General features: G+C 39.9%; 1 protein-coding gene across 1 annotated transcript in view; it reads left to right on the top strand.

Annotated features, from left to right (window-relative positions):
- The window catches only part of gmds (GDP-mannose 4,6-dehydratase), an 82,796-nt gene that overhangs the window by 46,691 nt on the left and 14,200 nt on the right, over window positions 1–21,905 (top strand). Inside the window, exons 8-9 of the mRNA XM_088314196.1 lie at window positions 9,726–9,844; window positions 9,985–10,081. Of these exons, the coding sequence (XP_088170322.1) occupies window positions 9,726–9,844; window positions 9,985–10,081 (216 nt within the window). The remainder of the gene's footprint in view (window positions 1–9,725; window positions 9,845–9,984; window positions 10,082–21,905) is intronic.

The following is a 21,905-nucleotide window of genomic DNA, read 5'->3' as shown; positions in this document are numbered from 1 at the left end:
TAGCGTAAGAATGCAAACAAACTAATAAAATGCATACAAACTAAAAAAATTAAATTGGGCCCGAAGAACACCATGGTTCAAGGTCATCTAGAGAGATTGACCCTCATTCTTGTAGCTGATAATGTAGGTCTGAGCAGTAAACCATCAATGGCTTGGCCGAGGTCGTTGGTAATGTACGCAAAGAATCAGGAGCCCACGATGTTTCACCATCATCATAAAAAGCTGAGAAAGCAAGAGAACATAATTATAATTATGTATTAATAACAGCCAGCCAACACGAAAATGCTAGAATTCTCTTCAAACGCAGGACGCAATCCTTGCTATCTCAACCCTCAAGCATCCACAGCAATCTATCGAGGCTGTAAACTCTCAGATGACGACAGATGTTCTCTTAGCACATATTTCCATGCAAAATTAGCTCTGGAACAGAAGACAGAGATACTTTTCTTTTCCCATAAAAAATGTGACGAGACAAATCCAGAAAAAAAACAACAATCAAAAGCCAATTTCTTCGGTAGAGAGAACAACCTGCACCTTTTTTGTCTCTCCAAGAACATGAAATCTCGACAATGGCCCTAACACATTCTGATGCACTATTTGCACGCGCGCACGCACACGCAAGCACGGACAGCTGTGCTCTATTACAGCAACGTACAGTAGCCATGTCTCCGCCCCTCACTTCAAGCACTCTCTCTGACTGTTATTGGAAATGTTCGGCTGCAACGGGAGGAAACCCCTGCCAGATTTATATGACACAGGTGCACACTTTGGAAGACCTTCTCGTCCACATACACACTCTCACACACACACACACGCACACACATACAAATCAGGCACACGAGCAGGGCAGCCCACAAAGACGGGATCTAATGTCAGCTACTTAATGTCTACACCACTCACAAGTCACAACACACTTCAGACGTTCTCTCATATGTGTCCTACCGCTTGGAGCTGTGTCCAAACCATGCTGAAAGTATCACCCAACTCATCGTGTTTTTGCTGCCTGGATAAGATCATCTGATTCGAATTTTTAGCTTTGCAGATTGAGCATGACAAAATATGTCTTGTGTGTTGGGTTCCCTTCCTATATTTTCCTTCTTACCCGTTCTGTCTGTGGAGTTGCGTTTGTTCTGGGAATATCCTAGGCATTTCCTCTGTGCGCTATCCCTCTATTCCAATAAGAGAGAGGCCGGAGGTATGCACTGGGCGGGCTGGAATCGCATTCTCGTTGGCGTTGTGCAATAGTCAAAAGAGACAGGAACACCGGGATATGAGTTCCCTCTGGAAAAACTACATTCCAAGTAGGAACGGCTTAAGTGCCTACACAGCAATATAACTGACTGCAACTCTTGCCACGTAGGCCTAAGAAAGACTTTTTTAAAAATTTTATTATAGAATCAGCATTACCAATTTTATAATGACTACATTAAATTGTCCTTTTCATCACAACTCCAAATTACTTCCAATGCAAGAATATTTCTTCTGCATTTTAGTCTATCATGGGCCAAACCTTTGTCATGTCCATCCCACTATATGGAAATGCAAAAGGCAAGGGTGTACCTGCTTGCCACATGGTAGCAATTTAGACCAGAGTGCCTGTTGGATCTTTAATAAACAAGCATGTTGTCAGTTTGCTTGTCTTGGCATCTTGGCATTAGACTGGCATAAGTGGTTTTCACCAGAAGACAATTGCCCATCCTGAAAATGTTTTCATGTGCTTGCCTCCATTTACTGCCACTGTGCTTGACACTAGAGCTGTCACAAACTTTTTAGAATTGACTATCCGATTAATTATTCCATTGAAAACCCGGGTTTTACATGTGTAGAATGTTGTCTACAAACAACATAGAATACGTTCTAGTTAGCAATGGTAGGATATATAGATTGATATAATTGAAATAATTAATATAGTGAGTAATAAAATTTTTTTAAAAATTACCTTGTAGACGAGTTAGACGCCTTTTCCCCCCTAGCTCTACTTGGTACTTGTGATTGTCCACAAGTCCCTATCTCGGGCACACTAATAGTAATCCTTTTTTTTTGTTGTTGGAATGAATGCCCAACTTTTTTTTGGGGGGGGGGGGCAAAGCTGCTAGTTTATGATTTAGATTTGCTGGAGTTTTTGTGTGATATTATTTTTGCCTAATTAGATTTTAATGAAAGTCTAACTCAAGAATGTAACGAGAGAACCAATCTCTATACCACCCACTCACGAGGTCATTGAAAGGTTAACCCTCTCCAGGGTATTAGGTATGCTCCCAATTCTTTCTCCCCATCCTTCTCTATTCCAATTTTTTATTTATTTTATTATTATTCTCAGTATCATAAGTACTCCTAATTCATATTTGGAGTGTTTGATTTGCTTTTAGGTAGGACGAGCAGAGAAAGCTGTTCATGCAGAAAGACAGTATATTTGCCTAGCATGCTTACTTTTTGCTCTTCCTTGGGTGAATTTTTGATGAATCAAAGAGACAAAAAATCATTTTATTACAATCCCCCAATTCCCAAGAACATGGGACATCAAAATCAAAATGATGGAACAATTGCAAAACAGTTTATCTGTGTGATCATTATCTTGTCTGTGTTGTGTTTTGAATAGAATATCAGTTGAAAAGTATTTTCAAATCAATGTATTCAGTTTCTATTGTTTTACACAATGTCCCAACATAATTTGAAATTGAGTTTGTAGAGTGTTCTTGTGTAAACACCCATAATTAGAGGATGTAAAGAAGACAAAGGTAGACTAATTACAGAACAGTATGTCGATTATAAACCTGAAAGACCAAATGAGGTCATGAGAAGATTACAGTACAGTGGAAAAAAAAAAAAAGAAAAAGTTCATCATGGTCCCTTAGCAACTTTCGCTTTTGGCACAGTTAATGCTCCCTCAGGTACCATAACTGACATTGAGTTTGACAGGCGGAGGTGGACGGGGATGGTGATAGACGTGTGCTGAGTGAGAGGGGCATCTGGGCTAGAAAAAAGGACGAATGAAACCCACCGGTATCGAATGGATGAATAATAAATTAATTACTATCACGCACTCAAGCCAGCTTGATTGTTGAATTATCTTCTTTACACACTAAAACAGTGAATAGTAGGACATATATACCTTACTTTTAATTGTGGGCAATAATGCAGAAGGTGCTTGCCACTAAACTTTGTAGATTGGTTCGGTAAGGGCGGAGGAAGAATAGTTTAAAATGTGCATATCCACACATACACGCAATTAAAGAAGCTGCGATGAAACCCAGGAAAAATATCACAAAAGCGGAGAACAACTGTGAAGTCAAGTGACAAATATTAATCATCGGATGTCAAACTCAAATGTTTTCCTTCTTCGGCGAAAGTAAAGCAATTGGTCTGGCGGTTCCAGTGCTTGCAGGCGTCAGTTTGAAGTGAACAGTTACCCTGACCCGTGTTAGCTCTTTTGGCAGTTTCCTCTGAACTGACCGGCAAAACCTGTCTTGCCTCTGTAAATGCCTGTGCGTATGTGTGTGTGAGACACCATTCAAAATGTTTTTCTGACACTGTTGGCCATGTGCTCTGTTTGACAACGGTTGTGTCACTGACTAGTAATGTGTGATTTGGCCATGTGCTCTTATTGGGTTGTTGCCAGCTCTGTCAGCAGACACGGAACTGCCATCTGATTAGTATCTGCTGATAAAACCAGATGGGGTGTTGACATGACGGGATTGTCCTAAACGATGTCAGTTTTGCCGCATACTGTTTACTGCATGTATTCTGAAAAAGAAACCAATCATAATAACCTTGAGTCCTTTTATTTCATCTTTTTTCGTGTGAGTCAATTTGCCACAAAACACACAACTACAATAATATGAACACACTTACGGGATTACAACTCTCCAGATTGTCTTCTTTTTCCTTTTCTTTTTTTTTTTAAATCAGCTACATACGCTATGAAAGAATAATTGGCTTGTGTCAAAGGACTGTCATCAAATCAAGAATCAAAAGGCACCGCACAATTTGGTTAGATTGAGTCATCCATTCATCTCCCGAGGTTGCTACCTCACAAATGAATGGACAACTATCTACTGTAATATATAAAATCCCTCATCCGTCAATTTCAATTTCGTTTTACCAAATCATCTACACATTATAAAAGTTTTAAAAACAAAAAAAGACACTTGTCATCTGTTTTATTACAAATTGGCAATTCATAAATTTCAGCACTCTTTATATTTACTGTCAGTATTTCTGTTGTTATCCAAAGGACACTATATCATGCTCCTCAGTTCCTCCTTTCCTGAATCGCACCACATGCAGCACTTAATAAATAAATCTTGTTGGGGCTCACTGTAACGAGCTCAACTTTCGCACGGTAACAAACTGCGAGCGTCCCCTGTGGCTGACCTCCGCTATGAAGTTGCGCCAACAGAAAATGGCAAACGCAGAGGTGCTGCCATTCCTGCGTCATTCCTGACCATGTTACTGCCGCGTATGTCTGTGGGCTTTCAGGCTGAGCTCATGCTGTAAATAATAAGACCGTCTGTCTTCAACACCACATCCAGACGGTCTGCGTTTGACAAGAAACAAATTCAACAATCCCTTTTGGTCAAAACTCAACAGGAGAGGGGAGCGCAGGGCAGCGGTGGTTGGAAAAGTGAATAGCAAAATGAAGGGGGAACAATATAAGGGCTCTCTAAGAATAGAAGGCCGTTAAAGGAAAATGTTCTGCTAAAAAATCAAAGTTCCATTGCGGCCATTGAAGAAAAAATATGAAGCCTGATAATTTTCTATTGCATGTGCTAGGATGACCAATTGTGGAGGGATCCGTATTTAACATTGTATGTAGTCGTGCATGTGTGGATTTGATGTTTCTCTCACTTTTCTGCTGGCATCTGTTTTCATTTGCATTATATTGATTTGGGTTTTCCTGCAACTCAAGTTGGGCTTAAATGGAGACCTTTCTGACATGTCATTTGTCGATTGCCTATTTCGATTGAACTGTATGCATGACGTCTGAATTTGGTCTTTTTATTCCAATTGAGGTGTGTGTATATACACCGCATTATCATTCCGTTTAGTCATTTGTTTGCATTCTTATCAGAATACTTTTCTTGCTTTTAGTATTGTACTGTTTAAAAATATAAAATAACTAGGGATGAAACAAAACCACTATACATCTGTACTTGTTCTAAAATGCTTTGATACGAGGATAGGAATACCTATTCACCGAACTATACGACATACTTTACGGGTAGGAGTCATGTCAGCTGGTAGGGGTTACTTCTTTTTAGCCGACTTCAAATTGTGTTCTGAAATATGGATGGCGAACCTTTCCAGTGGAGTTGCAAATAGCTCATTAATTAATTAGACGTGTTTTGGAAAACAGCTTTTCAAACTTTTGAGTATAACTGAATTTTTGAATATACGTCTACTTCAGTACTCGTACAACTCGTTCTCCTGCAAGGAACTGTGTTTAGGGTAGGTTAAATTTTTCTCGACACAAACCACCAATTTTATCATTTAATTTTGTGGGGGAGCTCTCAGTGGCTGAGTATTGAGGCAATGGCCGGCATTCAAACCCACACCGTTTGCATGACAAGCAGCCAGCAGCATATCATGCTACAACACAAGGGCTATTAAAAAGCTGCTTTTAATCACTTTCATTTGCAATGAAACACAAACTATGATGTCGTCCATGCTTCTATTTCACAGTCATCAAATCAGTGTTTGTGATAGAACTGCTATGTCAGTGAGGCAGTGCTCATATTCAAGTGAGCGCTGTCTCTCGGGGCATTTTCGTTGTGTCGTTCTCAAGTTACAATCATCCTGACAGTGAGGTGTGTCACGTGTGTGGAGGTGCTAATTATCGGCATTAAAGAGTCCGTATCATGATATTTTAAGGTGTCCACAGTTACCTACAGGATACGTAGGATTATACATTACCTTTGGCATAATGGGGATCTAATTTCGTATGAAATCTGAGTGATTCCGGTGGGTATTTTCTAACCTGGAAGTAAGACGCCTGGCTCACTCAAACTCCGCCTATGCCTGTGTGGCTGCCACGCCCCTTTGATGATGTCATCCTACTGTGCTGCAAACATGAAACAGTAAACTGTAACCACGTCGCCGGGAAGGATGCCTCGGCCGGGGCGGCCGCTTGTCATCCGTCCCGCTGGCTGCTCAAGAAAGTGGGCGTGTGTTTAGAGGGCGTCGGTTGTACGGGGGTGGCTCGTCAATCGTCTACATATAAGATTAATTTTCTTGGATTTGGCAGAACTGGTGCTTGGAAAGTAGGAATGAAAAGGAATGGGTCACTCTGATATGGGTGATTGGAGGAAAACACCACTTTTCGGGTCTTTTTGCTATGCTTTTTTTTTTAACATGGCTAAAAGCTCTGAAAATTTGTTTTTACATGCTGACGACCATTTAGACAAGAATACCGGTTGACAATCGTGACCACAGTAACTTGGCCTTTAAGCACAAGTGTGCGCTGATGTTTTTGAAATTTGAATGCCAATCACATCAGAAGTCTGATTGGTGCTGTTGGCGGGGTTGCAGTTAGAAACTTTTGTATTACAGTTCTGTTTTGTCTTGTTTTGTTTTCCTATAAAAAAAAAACGGACATTTTGTAAAGCATAGAATAGAAAAGAAACCTCTTGTAATTGCTTCAGCAGATATCCCCAGATTTACATTTTGACATAGTGCTCCGTTCGTCTTGGCAAACAAAAAGATTTGGGACCACAACCCGATTATATTTTGTTGACTTTGCATTCACATTGGTGAGAGTGCACCCTGTGACAGATGCGGGCCTAATTTGAGTCAGCAGGCTTCCTTTTGGTTTGTACCAGGGATTTTCCAGCTCTACTTAGGTTGTGTATGATGTGACAGAAAGCGCATATGGAATTAGTTAAATCGGCGTGCTTGATAACGGCAGCCTCAGCTGTCATATCTGCTGAATAGAAAATCATTTACCTGAGTAATGAGTGAAATTCAATCAAGCAGGGATTTCTTCTCATCTCATATTGGTTTAATCAGAAAGTCTTTTGACATTGCATTTTTTGAAGTGTAACATTGTATGCTGTAACATCCAGAGACCTAATCAGTCAATCTTACCGAGCTTTTTTTTTTTTTTTTGGCCCCTTTATAGAACAATTGTAATCTTTAAATTAAAGCTTTCTTTTGCACGCGGACACGTTCCTGTGAGATTTTTCAGCTTAATAAATTGCAAGATTTATGCATAGTGAGCTTCACTTTCATTTCATATCATTTGTAACGGACATTGTGACATTTTAGAAATGTTATGAATTAGGGCTGTCAAAATACAAGCGTTAACTCTGGTGATTAATTTAAAAAAAATTACTTTTCAATACTTTTCAAAGCCAAATTCAAATACTGTACCATATTAGCTGTACATCTTTAGCTCATCATCTCACAACAAAACACCCTGCTCAAGTTACCACTGGGCCTGGCAAACCAACACTACTGGCGTGTGGTGCTTGTGGGCTCAGCTTTAAGTTTTGAGAAAAACAGTCTTTCAATTAAAATATCCTTCTTATTTGGGGATTAATTTGAGAATATTATTCAAGTAAAATATCTTCACACAAAAAAAGTAGTAGTATAATTTTTATTAATCGCAATTAATTACGGAATGTTTTTGCAACTAATTAGTTAAAAAATGTAATCACTTGACTGCACTCGTATAATAGTCAAGTCAATTGACTTGACTGGTATAATAAATACATTTGTAGTGCAAACCATTAATATTTATGTCTTTGGTGTGCTTGATTTTGATAAAAGGTTCTTGCCATTCCATCTGAAGCATGGAACACTAGAGGGAAGGAAGAAAATCGGAGAAGGAGCAGTGGTGGAAAATGAGATGGGAGGGAAAAGAGGGTTTGGCTGATGTGCGTTCACAAATGATTTTAGAGAATTAAACGTGGGAATACCCCAAGTTCTTCCAGTACTGAATCTCTAATATCAAATGGGGAATTCAAAACATTGAACTTCATCACCCACTTTTGAGTTTTCCTTCTTCTTCTTCTGCATAATAAAATAAGGAGCCCAAATCGGTCAGCTTCTGCTGTCAACATTTTCTCTGTCTGAAAGAGAGGCGAGGCTGTACTTTCGTTGCCCATCAGGAGTCAGTCTAATTACTAAAGACTGTATATTTATGATAAGGTCCACTCAAATGATGCATTTTTATTTGTGGTCTTGATATTTCTGGCTGATCACGTTCACAAATTTTACAACAATCTTCGCTCTAGTGTCAGATCTTTTGGCGTAAGGGAAAAGCACTTTGTTTTTTAATCCTATTTCCTTTTCCTGAAATTGATGTTCTAATGTCCTTGTCAATACCTCAAGCTCAAAATGTGGAAATGGTCAAAGCGCATCTCAGGATGCTTTCTGGTCATTGATTAAGGAGAAGTGCTTTGATTGAGGAATCAGGTGAGCTTGAATCATCTGAAATGGGTCCCTGAATTGGAGATTTTTTTTTTTTCCTCAAATTTTTTTCTTTTTGCACTCTCGGTACGTGTACAAATGACAAACCTATGTACTTGAAGTGGAATAGACAGTTAAGCTTGTCGTGAGTCAGAAAGCGCCTGCTCTATTTAACGGCACCACATAAAACATCCTGAAGGAGCTGGAAAGAGCCCATCTGCTCAAGTGGGCTCATGTGCTCCTAAGCAAGTCATGTACGCAGACCGTTTTCATCAATTGAGTTTGAGATCAAGACAAAGCCTGCCAGAAGTAAAATGCCCCTGGATGCAATTAGCTCGACTTACAGCCCGTTGAGCACAATGAAAAGTGGGATTTAGCGCTGAGCACTGGCTCGGCCTTCAAACAGACTTGTTGCAGTATGTGATTGATCAATGGCGAATGTCAGCCTAGCCAAATACACACACGCTGTTATTAGCCTAAAGTCATTTGTATTTTATTAGACACGGTAGTAAATGTATCAGTATTTCTCCATCTTTGAAGCTCTTGCCATTGCCTCTGAGATAAAAACTCCAACAATTATTTCAAGCAATGTTCCTTAAGTAGAATGTTGATAACTGTAATATTCAATGTATTATTGTCTAGATTTTGTGTTCTTCCTTCCTTTCCAATGACCTACCCATATTTGGCCTGACAAACTACTTTTCTATTTACAAAGTAGTTGTTTTTGTTCAATGTATTTGATGTAGTCTGTTGGCTGCCCTCCCGTTTGTTCCCTGGTGTGTGTTGTCACCAAAAACGCTTTCTAATCTCTTTTAAAGCTAACTGATCTAGTTCATCATAAATATTCTGGAACGATACAGAGACATTTGATTGTCTGTTTAACATAGTACTGCTGCATTCAGGGACCAAGACTATAAATTTCCACAGGGGCAAGTTGGCTCAGGTTCACTCTGAATCGACTCCATGTAGCATTTACAATCATTGCAGGGAGGGGACAGTTAGTTCATTGGCATGTCACTTGTTGTCAAACTTGGGGGGCTTATTTTAAGATTTTGGACCATGACACTAGTGTGAAAATGGGTTTGTGCATGCGTATTAATGGCCATGTGTGTTCATGTGTGCCAGCGGCACAGCGGACCCGTGGGAGTGCTCCGTCCTTCTTTCCCACAGTATGTGTCCCATGAGCTTTCATGATGACGTCAGAGTAGAGGTACAGGCAAGTGCCCTGTTCAGAGGCCCCAAGGTCACTTCCTTCCAGTCAGGAGAGAGCTTTCTTTGACGTGAAATTCAACTAACTCTCTCTTTTTCTCTCTCAGGCAATGTGGTTGATGCTGCAACAGGAGCAGCCTGATGATTTCGTCATAGCAACAGGGGAGGTGCACAGTGTGAGGGAGTTTGTGGAGAAAGCGTTCAAACATGTGGGGAAGACCATTGTGTAAGCACACACACACTCACGATCATGAATTGTCTTTTTCTGCTCAATTTCCACTTTTCCTAGAACATTACAGTGGCAGATATTCGTTACATTTTGCAAATAGCCCCATTTCGCATTCATGGAAATGTTTGTATTTGCAGGTGGAATGGCAAGGATGAGCATGAGGTGGGCAGTTGCCAGGAGACGGGGGTTGTGCATGTGAAGGTGAATTCAAAATATTTCCGCCCAACTGAAGTGGTAAGTTTTTACTGTCTCACATTGCTGGTTCTTGTCTCTTACAAAATGTTTGAATAGAAAGGAAACAATGTAAAGAGATAAGGTGATATAGATTGTCTCCCCAATGACACGCTCTTCACCACAAAGACTTTTGAAGTGGTGCTTCCTTTTTTGGCTGTGAGATACAAATATGATTTTTGTGTGCGGGATTATTCACATTACAAGGCACATAAATGTATACAATATATGCAAAGAGCCATTCACACCGCTGAACAAACTAACATGCATGTTTGGGGAATTTGGGTGAAAAGCATTTACCACACCACATCCAAGCATCTGAAAGCGCAAAGCTACAAAAAAGCTGAGTTTTGTCTGAAAGGCAGAAGCAACTAAATGCTTGCTCTGCAGTCAAGCCTGTGCTGGGCCAATCTGGCGAGAAGGCGCAATGAAATGATATTTTTCTACTTTTAAATTGGCATTTAAGCATTGCTGAGCCACAAAAAAATTTATATTGCTCACAAAACCATCGATTTTGGGACAAACCTAAAAGCAACAGAATTCTCCGATTTAAAGGGGAAGTCAGACCCAAATTTTTCTTTCCAAGAATATGTTTTATGCAGGCCCACTAGTCCAAACGCGGCATTCTGATTAATATTGTTTGTGCAATATGAGTAATACTTGCTGCCTGATTTCTGAAAACATTGCAATGTGTTGAGGCACACACGGCATATAAAAAAAAAAAATCAAGTGGCAATTATCTACCTCAAAATAACTTGAGTGTTTCCGTGTAATGTGTCACGTAGCACATGCTTCCTGCTTTATATACCTGACCTTAGCATGAATGTAGCATGTTTTCTTTTTATGTATCCAATTCCCGGCCATTGTGTTTCAAACCATGTCCTTATCAGCTTTCACAGTTTCAGCCGAAATCATTAGCCTGCTTATCGTCTCCTCAATGGCTGAAAACACGCCATCGAAATTGCTCTCTTGAATGTTAGCTACGCCCTGCCAAGACATGCCGGGTGAGAAGTGGGTTGGCACGTTCACGTTTCCATAATTTGACTTCATGACTTTGGCCGTAAGTACACATGGTTCAGTTGGAAGCAGCTGTTATTGGATGCAAGCGGAATATCTCGGTCAGATATGAATAACTTTCAACATACAGTACTTGTGTGAGAATCAAAATAATGACTCGAGCCATCGGCTTGTCCTTCCTTCTGTCTGGCTGTAGGTGTGAAGTGGCCATCTCTCATCGCTTTTCCCCCCCCGAGGGTATTATGGCTGCTCCTCGGGGAGAGTGTCAGGTTACCCGTCGTGTTGTGACCCCATATGATCTGTCAGGTTTTCAGTTGAAAGCCAGGAGTGCCACTCTTCAGAGAGTCGGCGCATCGAGATTAGAAGTGAGATTCCCTTGAGTGATGCTGGAGGATTAGCAAGGGGGCCCTGCTGACGGACTGTTGTAAGGATGAAATCTCCATGCACACACCTGGACCTTGATTTTTTTGTACATGTTGCATTTGGTCTAAAATGTACAAAGGGAAATATGACAAATGAGGTTTATGTCTCATTATTTGGGGAGCTTGCTTTGATTGCACCCTTAAATTGAAAACAATTGAATTCAACTCTGGTTTAATTGCCCCCTTAGTGTGGTTCATTCGGGCAAGTTTGACCACACAAGACACACTCTAGTGCGCAACATATCCTTCTCTGTCCTGTTCAGTCCTGCAAGAAATGCTCTTTGCACAGTTGAGGTAGTGCGACCTATCTATTTGTTTGGTCACCCCTGACCGATCTTATGCAACACACAATGATTCTGCAACTTTTTTTTTTCCTGAAAGCAATTCCAGCCTTCCATTATCTGCTTTTTCATAAACCCAAAGAATTGCAACACACTTGGAGGGATTAAGGCTAAACCAACATGCGGTTTGAGTTTTTGTAGCAGCTGATGTCTGTTTACATGTGCCTGATCACAAGGATTGAGACATTATTGGCATGCAATTCATCAGTATTCAAAGATGCACTGTGGGTGTGCTTTCTGAATTTCCCTTCTGGGGTTCAAGAAGAAGGAGAAAACCAAAAAAAAAAACATGATGCAATGCTGAAATGTAGTTCGTCCCTTGCATACACATTCATTCAGGCACAAATACGCAAAAGCCATACGCACACGCACCCACGCCTTGTACCACATTGAAAATGTATTAAAATATTCTGCAGATTGTGTAGCATGTCGCTCAGTTTACAGATCGAGCAACAAGGTGGTTCATTTGCTCTCCTCTGCTCCATTGTCTATTGTCTTGATGTGGAGCTTGAAGAGACTGAAAAGTGTTTAACCTCTGACCTCTTTAGGCAGGAAGTTTATGACACCAGGCTCACAGCTTAGCATTGTTGCTCTCCTCAAGTGGAAATACCTGTCATCATGTGGGTACACGCTAAAGGAATTCAGCTGATTCGGACACTTCTTTTGTGTTTGCTGTAAAGCACAAGAAAATGTGTGGTGTGTGTGTTTGGGTGTGTGTGTCTGTGTTTAAGTTTGTAAAAGCAGGGTGCCCTCAGGATGTGTGCCAAATTGTACTGTATGTCATTCGTCATTACCCCTGTCTGTACGTGTGTGTGCCACAAGCTCATTTATCTTGTGAGCCCTTTGGGGCTTAAAGGGTGCAACGAGCAAAATGTGCGGGGGGCTTGAGGGGGTCAAATGTGCAAGTGTTCCTTAAATGTTTGTGTCTCAAGAGCCAGTCGGTTATTTGTGGTTGAGTTGTGATGGACTTGGGGTTTACTGGATGTGGATGTGCACCGGTTGAAATAACAACTACCAGTAGAACTGCATTTGTTCATATGTGAAGAAGAAAGTACCTCCGAGAGTTGACAGATTTGTTGTTAATGTCGCGATAGATAAGACGATCAGCATCAGGCTGACATGGCTGCTGATAGAATTGATTTAGCTTTGCCAAGTTGTCAGTCTCAGCTTTTCGGTATTTTGGGGTTTTGCCAGTGTTGAACTTGGTCTAGCTGAGTGTCCCATTTTGGGCATGTTCCAAATTTGAGTCAGTTTGTTTGCAGGTGGTACGGGATGTGAATTAAGTTATGTGCTCACATTTTTTACTCTCCTGGTATTGGATGTTATCACAGTAAAATTTGTTTTACTGTATTTTTTTACTTTAAAGCACACTTAAAGATCTTTTGTTTTCCGCAAATTCTTCTTGTGCTTACTGACCTCGAACTGATTTTATGTGTACATGGTGTGCCAAAATCGGTCAAAATGTTTTAGCATGTGCTAAGTCCCATTTTTGTTTGCAATGAAGGGTGAAGGCAATATGTCTTATTTTGAGTTCATCATCTTTAGTTAAAATACCTTCCTATTGATTTTTCACTTTTACATTTGCGTCTAACCACGAGCAGGTTTTCATGTTTTCGTCATACCGGAACTAGAACTTCTTCCTCCTTTCGTTTTCGTCCAATTATGGAAAATAAAGTCATACTAGAGCAGACCATTTATTTATTTGTTCTCCATTTGCATCATTTTACTTCTCTTGAAGTAAATTCACTCAGTGCATTTAAGTATCTAGGCTCAATTAGCATGTCCTATTTCTTGTTCAAGTAAGTTGCTGCTACACTATCAAACAAACATGCATACATACATAGTATCAATGCAAGATTTTGCTTTGTGTGCGAGCGTGTGTTTCTGAGTTAACGCCGCGCCGCCATCATACTTTGCAGTTCATGTGTCGCTTGAGGCCAAAAACTGCTACTGGCTGAGTGACAGCTCAGTGTTTGTTTTTCTGTAACCTCATGCGGAGAATGAGTCTTGATGAATGGGAAGTTGTCTTTCAGTCTGTTGTCTTCCTCCATCGCATCTGTGTTCATACAACTGCTCACCTGTCATATTTACCAGCCACCGCACAACTTTGCTGGCCTCTTCTCAGTCTTAGCGATACAATACTTGGGGAGCCCGGAATGCCCCTCCAGCCAAGATTACCTTGCTGTGAGCTGAAAAAAAAATCCAACTTGGTCTTACGGTGCTGTACATACCAGAATGACAAAATGCATCCTTCCAGCGGCAGTCCATTGACATTTTTTTTTTATTTGAAGCTGCATTTGTTGTTAAACTGTGAGTTATTCCTACATATAGTGGACTCCAATTGAATTGGCCTCGTGTCTCGATTAATTGATAGGCACATCCTCCACTTAAAACAGGTATGCATCGCCCCCAAATAGATGCTTATCTTTGTCTCGTTCAAAAAAGTGTGGTCGCTGTAATTACTTCAGGTCCTACATACAATCTGTGTAAGGGCAGAGGTGTGTTAAAAAAAGTCTTTGGCGATTGTACATGCTTAAAATGATATTTTCACAGTGGGATAACTGGCTTTGCCCATTGTTGACTTGGTTAATGTTGGTTAGCACTTGGTTAGCTATCTTCTGGTAACTGTTGTTCTGTATCTATTCATTTTGATAACGCTTAGTTGCCTGATGAGATCAGGTCACATATCCAAACCCTCATCGAACGACGTATAAAAGTTCGACCGGTACTATATACGTGGAATGTAACCTGCTCTGCCACACGCAAAATATATTTATGTTGGCCGTTGTGTTCACTGCTTTCACCACATTTAGAACCAAACGCTAACCGGCAATTGTAATTTGGCAACTGGGTGATGAAATGCTGCCTCCACGAGTGAAAATGTTTGGCTTTCTCTGACAAAAGCCCATTTACCTTGTAAAAATTAGCGCATAGTCGGAGAATCATTTGACTGAGATGGGGAAACAAATAGTTAGCTGCAGAGTCCCAGTGTGCTTTAATTCTTTAGCCAGTGTGCATTTTGACCCAAGAATGTATGCGACATTGTAAGACACATGGAAACTGTTGCTAAAACTCATCCTATGCCATTGACAACTATTGACGTCCATTCTTACTGGGCTGGCAGCCAACAAGTTCATTGTGGAGGAAAATGCATGGCTCAGTGGTAAAGTGGTCGTTTCCCAACCTTGCGGTTGTGAAGATAGTGAACCCCCAGTTGCTCCTGATGGTATGTCATCAGTAGGTTGATGTGACAGCAGTGTGCCACGCTTTGAGTCCCTTAATCGGTGGAAAGTCGCTTTACAAGTGAAAGACCATTTCCCCTATACTCCTTTTTGCTGCAGTGCTGTCAGCTGCTTTCAAAATACCAGGACTATTTTTTGTTATTGTTCATATATGGAAATTATTTCTTAATCAGCAAATGTGAAAGTGAGAGAGTTCATGACTCACTCTGATGTGAGATGCTCACTCAAAAATAAGCACAACTAATCGTTTCAGGTTTTCATTTTATCTTAGCTTACATGCAAGCAGACAAGATAGAGCATAAAAATAAACTTGTTTTGCTATGCACCTTCCCCATTCATTTTTCAAACTGATTTTTCTTGTCAGTTTCTTTCTGTTTGTTTGTTTGCATTTGATCATTTTGATCGGACTTGGTGAAGCAACATGAATATTATCTTTACAACATGAATATATGTATCTTTTCTTTGCAGAAACTCTAAAAATGTATCTGTCCCATTGTCTGCAATTTGTTTCATTTTAGACTGCAGCTCATAATGAATCGCTTACCTTAAACGCTAAAAATAGCTCTGTTGACGCACCTTGCCTTGGTATCTGTCAAGTGTCATCTTTGGTATGAATGATCGTTCTTCTTTTTTGAATGGCTGTCATGCCGGCACTAAGATGTGCATAACAACGTTCACTAATATTGTGCCGCATATGAAACGTCATTATTGGTTTTGTTGCCACTTGGAAGCCCAAACAATGGCTCCAGTGATTAAGAACAATGAAGACAGCTGCCGAGTGAGGTCATTCAAGTTATGTCGCAAGTGCACACCTGACCTATCAAGTTGCCAAATATTTTTTCATTCAAGGACAGTTGCACCTTTGGATACTCAGAGGCATTTAGATATTATCAGTAAGTGATGCAGAATGCATTCCTTGTCATTTCTTGATGAAATGTCGTGAGCTGTCTGCGTAACATCTCTTTGAATGCTCATTGCATGCATTGCAAGTACGTTCAAGGAGTGGCTGCGATAGCACTCCATTACGACTCAAAAAATGCATTACATTTGAAGATGTCTATTTCTCAGATTCCTATTTTATTATTATTATTTTTATTTTTTTGCACCTTAAATGACTGAGGGGACCACAATCGATCCCCAATGAGGCTCCGCTTAGTCCTCGGTACCTCCAGTGGCGTCTGTTCCGCTGTAGAGGTGGACAAGCTCAGAGAGGTCAGGTCAGGCAAGACCATTTCAAGATTTAAAGATAAACAAATCTTAAAATGAACTCTAAAAATGCACAGGATCCCAGTGAAGGGAAGCCAAAATTGGAGTTATGTGCTCTCTCCTACAAACTCTAGTTAGGAGGTGAGCAGCAGCATTTTGGACCAACTGGAGACACACAATGGAGGACTTGCTGAATCCCAAATGAAGTGTAGAACAGTAATCCAGCAGAAATATAATGTCGGCATGAATTACCACTATTGCATCTTGCCATTGGATGCAACTCAGTGTGGTGAAATGCTTTGAAGAAAAATGACCGTAGGTCCTTATTTTACTTTTTTATATATATATATATATATATATATATATATATATATATATATATATATATGAAACGGTCATCCAGAAATGAGAAAGAAGTCTTTGATTGATGGATGATAGTAGTTGTAAAGTCAACAGTCAACAGGTGTATTTTAAAGTAGCAGACGCTGCGTTTGGTTTCATTTGACTCAATAAAGGCAGTCCAGTCCAGTCATAAATCCACTTCCAGGCCCCTTGCCAGAATTTCACACTGTGCCATGTGAATTTGGGCATTTTCCTGGTTAAAAGCCGAGCCTTTCTGTGTTAGTGCGTAAATCTTGTCATAGGAAATTGGATACTTGTGCTGGATGGAAAAAAAAAAAAGTTTGCAAACCCTCATTCCAGGTTTTTGTTTTTGTAAAAAAAGGAGGCCAAGATAAATCATATCCAAAAAAATTTAAACCCCATCAATGTCACCTAGAAGCTGCACAATTTGATCAAATTCTCATTTTTCCTGAGCTTGATAAAATCCTTTGAATCCTTCCTTCTAACAAGTGAGCCATCTAAACTAGAATATTAATCAACATTTAATAGTTTACCATTTCAACCACGGGTATACTAGTATACCATTAATAGCACAAAAAGTGACAAAAAATGTTGGAATGGTGGCTCTTAATGTGGAGTTGTACACTTTTTATAACCACTGTTAGTGAGAGTCAAAGATGCCGTCGAAAGTATTGTCACATTTCATTAATCCATAGAGTAAAAGTCTTCCTAGCAACAAGGAAAACAGGAATAGACGAATAGTTGCTGGTGCTCAAGTTGTGCTGAGTGGTCTTTGAGCGCAGGATTTTCCAGCATAAATGCCTTCCATTTCACCAGGCTGGACAATTGAAATTGCAGAGTCTGCATTACAAACTGTCGGCGAAAAGCTTGTGAAAAAAAAAAAAGCTTTTGAAATGTACAAATACTGAGACACTTGTTTGCTGAGTTTGCGAGCAACAGTTCAACTTCAGTAAACAAGACGTGGTAAGCAGCGCCTTTGGCAAAGTAGATTGGTAACGGACCACGTTGCTTCCTCACTTCTTTTTTTTTTTTTTAGACCTGCAGCCCTTCAAAATCTCATCTTGATGACTACGAAATCACACAGTGGGAAATGTCGTCACTGTGACATCTCCAACATGCGTGCTTGCATAATCGGTCTTTGCAGTAACTCAAACTCGTCTTTCTCTACTTTATCTACTTTATTTGAATCCGGACCTAACGCCACGGTTCAGATGATAACATTCACACTTAATCGAATCGACCGTACGGACCAATCAATGCTGACGATTCCAGCACAACCTAAATCACTCTTCCAAATCAGTCGCTGCTTAACAAATCAGACCACCACCCAATTTGAGGTGGATGCCACAGCTGCCCGTTTGAATACCGAACTCATTTTGGATTTACTGTCTGTGTGTTGGTCTGCAACAAATGTCTGTGCGCTAAACACGGATGTCGCCAAAAAACATGCAAATATTTTTTTTTTAAGTTAATTGTCATTTCAAGGAAGGTGTTTTTTGGGTTGAACTAATTTGTGGTTGACTTAGATAGACGATTTTTTTCCCCTTCAGCCCGAGACTTCAGATTTAAAACGGTGAAATCAGTTTGAAAATCCTCATTCCTGTTTAAAAGGCTAAAACGCAGAGAGCTCACTGAAATTTAAAAGTGTACTCATTAAAGCATTTCAGAATGCTGGACGATGGCTTAATGCCGTAGAATTAACTCTTGCTTTTGGCCTTTTATGTGCAAAATCCATTTAAAAAATGGCCATCAAATGTAATATTGTCAATAGATAAGTTGTGCAGCGTTACATACTTGGCGTGTTTAGCTTCCATCGTGATGTATGCCAATCAGTGTCTTCTGGAGATTTTTGTCAAGCCACCATCAGTCAGTTGGATACACGTTTTACACAATTAAGGCCGGTTCAATTTGTCAGGATGTTATTATCAACCTTCCTGTTTCCCCCAGGCGCTCAAATATCCCCCTACTCCAGTGTGTCACACGATGCATTTCTGTGCTCTTCATCACTGAGGTACATTTCTTGTGGCTAGGCACGTATGCATGACAGCAAAGATTATTCTTCCTCTGTTGTCAGTAAGAGAATAGCAGTGGAAGCCAGGGGACAGATTAGGACTGCTTGGCTCACTGAGGAACTTCATCTATGGGCCAAGGCAGCAGCAGCAGCAGCAGCGACTTGAAATCAACCACAGCCTTGTGGATGGAAAAATGATGAGGCAGCAGCAGGGTGGCGTTTCTATACTATAATTGAGCTCCTAAAACTAGAAGAGAGATGGCTGTCCTCCAGCATTTAGCAGATCACTTTGTTACTATCCCAAAGATGAAACTCCCCCATTAGTGTCAATTTTTCTTTAATTTTTCCATTCCGCTGTTGTATTCCAATGATCGTCTCATATCCGAGACCAGCTTCTACGGTGTTTGTGTTTTTTATTATGCTATATTACAAGCAGTATGCTTGTCAGTGCTGCAATGTATGTCACTCAGTCGATTCCTTTTCAAAAAAAAAAAAAAGGCGAGTCATAAGAGGTAAAGGAGGAGGCAAGGAGGCCAAGTGTTCTGACACCAGTTGGCTGCGTTGATCGATTGAGGTAAATGCCTGAACCGCAGAAAAATATCAAGAATGCAAACGGCTTTAAGAGCCACTTGATTTATGCTACAAACAAGCTTTGTCTAGCTCTCTCGGCTGAAATGATTAATACTGTATTTTGATGCATGTAACCGCCTATCAAATGGGAGTTCAGCTGTTTGGCAGAGGCTCCTGTTGCTTTCGCAACAAGGAGACATGAGCTTTTACCATTCACGTTGGACCTGCAGAGAGACGGGGGCTACATAAGAGTGGCCAACTCTCCACAAATCCAACCTGCACCTCATACAACACAATACAACTCTATTTATGCAGCCTATGGATGAACCCGATCAGGATTTCACCACAATGAATATGTTTGGTAACGTTCAGAATCGAAATCATCTGCATTGTCCAAATGTGCCAAATTGTCCCCCGTAATTGGACCTTCTGTGACAAACGTATACACCAAGCGATGTCATGTAGCTCGGTAATAATGATCAAGAACAGTTATGCAAATAAAGTAGAGTGACAAAACTACAACAATGAATACAATCACAATATCCTTACAGAGATGTGAAAAATTGACAGTGTCACTATGAAATTATTGGTCAACTGTTGAAGAAGTTAATTGCAAGGGGAATAAGATATTGGAACATATGCTGACTTTCATCTCCGTTGTTTTTGTTCCATAGTGTTTGATCGTTGTCTGTTACTGGGTCTAGTTTCCCATCTTCTTATCTGCACAATGGAATGTTGTGCAAATTTATGCTGACTTGGTTTAATTGGACCCGTCAAGCAGGGTTATAATAAATTGGGATTTTTCATCCTCTCATGTTGATTTTTTTTTTTTATGTCAGCATGAATTAGTTTTCAATTTTTTTTTTCTTTTTTTTCTTTTTTTTAGTTTAGTTTGTACAAATTAGCTTTCAGCGCGTTTTTGTTTTTATTTTATTTTATTTTTAGTGTTGATTACCTTTTGATGTGCAATTACACTTCATTGTAGTACGGCGGGGGAAAAAAAGCATGTTCCCCAGGTTCACACGCACCCCCCTCAGCATCGCATCACATCGCACCCTTTCAGGGGGGCTCACCCCACTACTTGAGAAGCACTGGGCTAGACAGATAGATGGATGAAAAATGCTAGTAGTTTATTTGGCTAAACTTGAACTTGGTTGTACAGTGTGAATGAAGAGAGAAAATACGCCAAGTGGCACACACGATAAACCAACTCCCAGATCATTGTTGGTCCTTCCTACTTCTGACCACTGGTCATTCAGTAGTATCATAATTAAAATCCATCTCAAAATGTGCTCTATTAAATGTATTGACAATGTCAAAAACAAAGGACATTTTTGCTACTTTTCTACTTTTATTAATTTTGCAAACGTATTAGTGTGTAATGTTCCAATTTTTACTTTTATTTCATGGTTTCAAGCAACATTTACCATCATACCGCTTGTCTGAGTTTATGTGTGGGTGTTTTTACACACTTAATAAGATGAGAAAAAGATGGCCTGCCACTTCCAATGAAATTTATGGTCACGGTCTATTTGATTCAATTACACACTGGAATAATGCACTTGAAGAATCACAGAATGATCCGAAGCAGATTTGTTAAGAAGTCACCAAAATTAGAAAATTTGCCCATGTTGTACTTGAGTGTGCTTTTCTTTAGTGTAGCAACTTTTATTGAAGCCAGCGCTTTGCTGTCAGGCATGCCTACCATATATCATGCAAAATTGCTTCTCATGATCAGCCACAAGTATGGACTCACAAAGACTTCGAGAGTTTGCGGTTGTCCAAGTATTTTCTGCACTTTCAGATCCTTTGCAGCAAGTCTTTCAATTAGATGTTTATTGTTCCTCAACACCAAGTTAATAGCCTTTTAATAGCTTCATCTTAATTGAGCTATTCCTATTTGTACGTTAACAAAGTTACACAATTTTTTTTTTTCCAACGTCAACGCCCTGAAGCAACACTTAATACGAGCTGGAAACACTTTTACAACTCGAAATTTTCTTCTCTTAAATGATCGTTCAATTGCTGAGAACATTTCATTTCATTAAATTCAGATTACTCCGCCTACAATTTTCCTAAAATCAAACAATAATGTTTTAATAGTCACATATTTGAATTAAAAAAAATCACTAAAGAAATTAATTTTCAGGCCTACTAGTGTTCTTTGCCATAGCTTAGGCAGAAGAATACTCGGATTTTATATGGATTTCAATTTTAAATGACCAAAATGACTCGAGTGGAATTGCACAAAGCAATGTTCCCAACGCTGTCACCCATCACGAAATGCCCTCCGTGGAAAATAAACTGTTGGTGGCAACATTTTGAAGCTTAAAGCAATGTTGCCAACTTCTCCGCAAGCAAAGTATCAGGAGTAGTTGCTGTTCTATAAGTAATCAGGATCTCCCATTTGCATGAACCAGTCAGTCACTGCGGGAGAGAGAAGTGATGTTACAACAAAATGGAGGTAGAAAAAAAAAAATCACCCCAGTGGTTTGAATACTCACTAAATATAGACATAAAGTCACTAAGTTTGCAAATCTGTCTTAATTTTCTGAAATTGTCAGTTACCAAATTGGCTCCTAATTGTTATTCCGAGTTGCTCGTCCAGTTTTCATACAGCCATGCCAATTTTATCTTGATGTGGGTTGTACGAAA

The sequence above is a fragment of the Idiotropiscis lumnitzeri genome, chromosome 13 (genome assembly GCF_059441095.1).
Source record: "Idiotropiscis lumnitzeri isolate Australia: NSW breed Sydney's pygmy pipehorse chromosome 13, RoL_Ilum_1.0, whole genome shotgun sequence".
NCBI lineage: Eukaryota > Metazoa > Chordata > Actinopteri > Syngnathiformes > Syngnathidae > Idiotropiscis > Idiotropiscis lumnitzeri.
The sequence above is the reverse complement of the archived record's forward strand: the minus strand, read 5'-3'. Positions and strand labels throughout refer to the sequence as shown.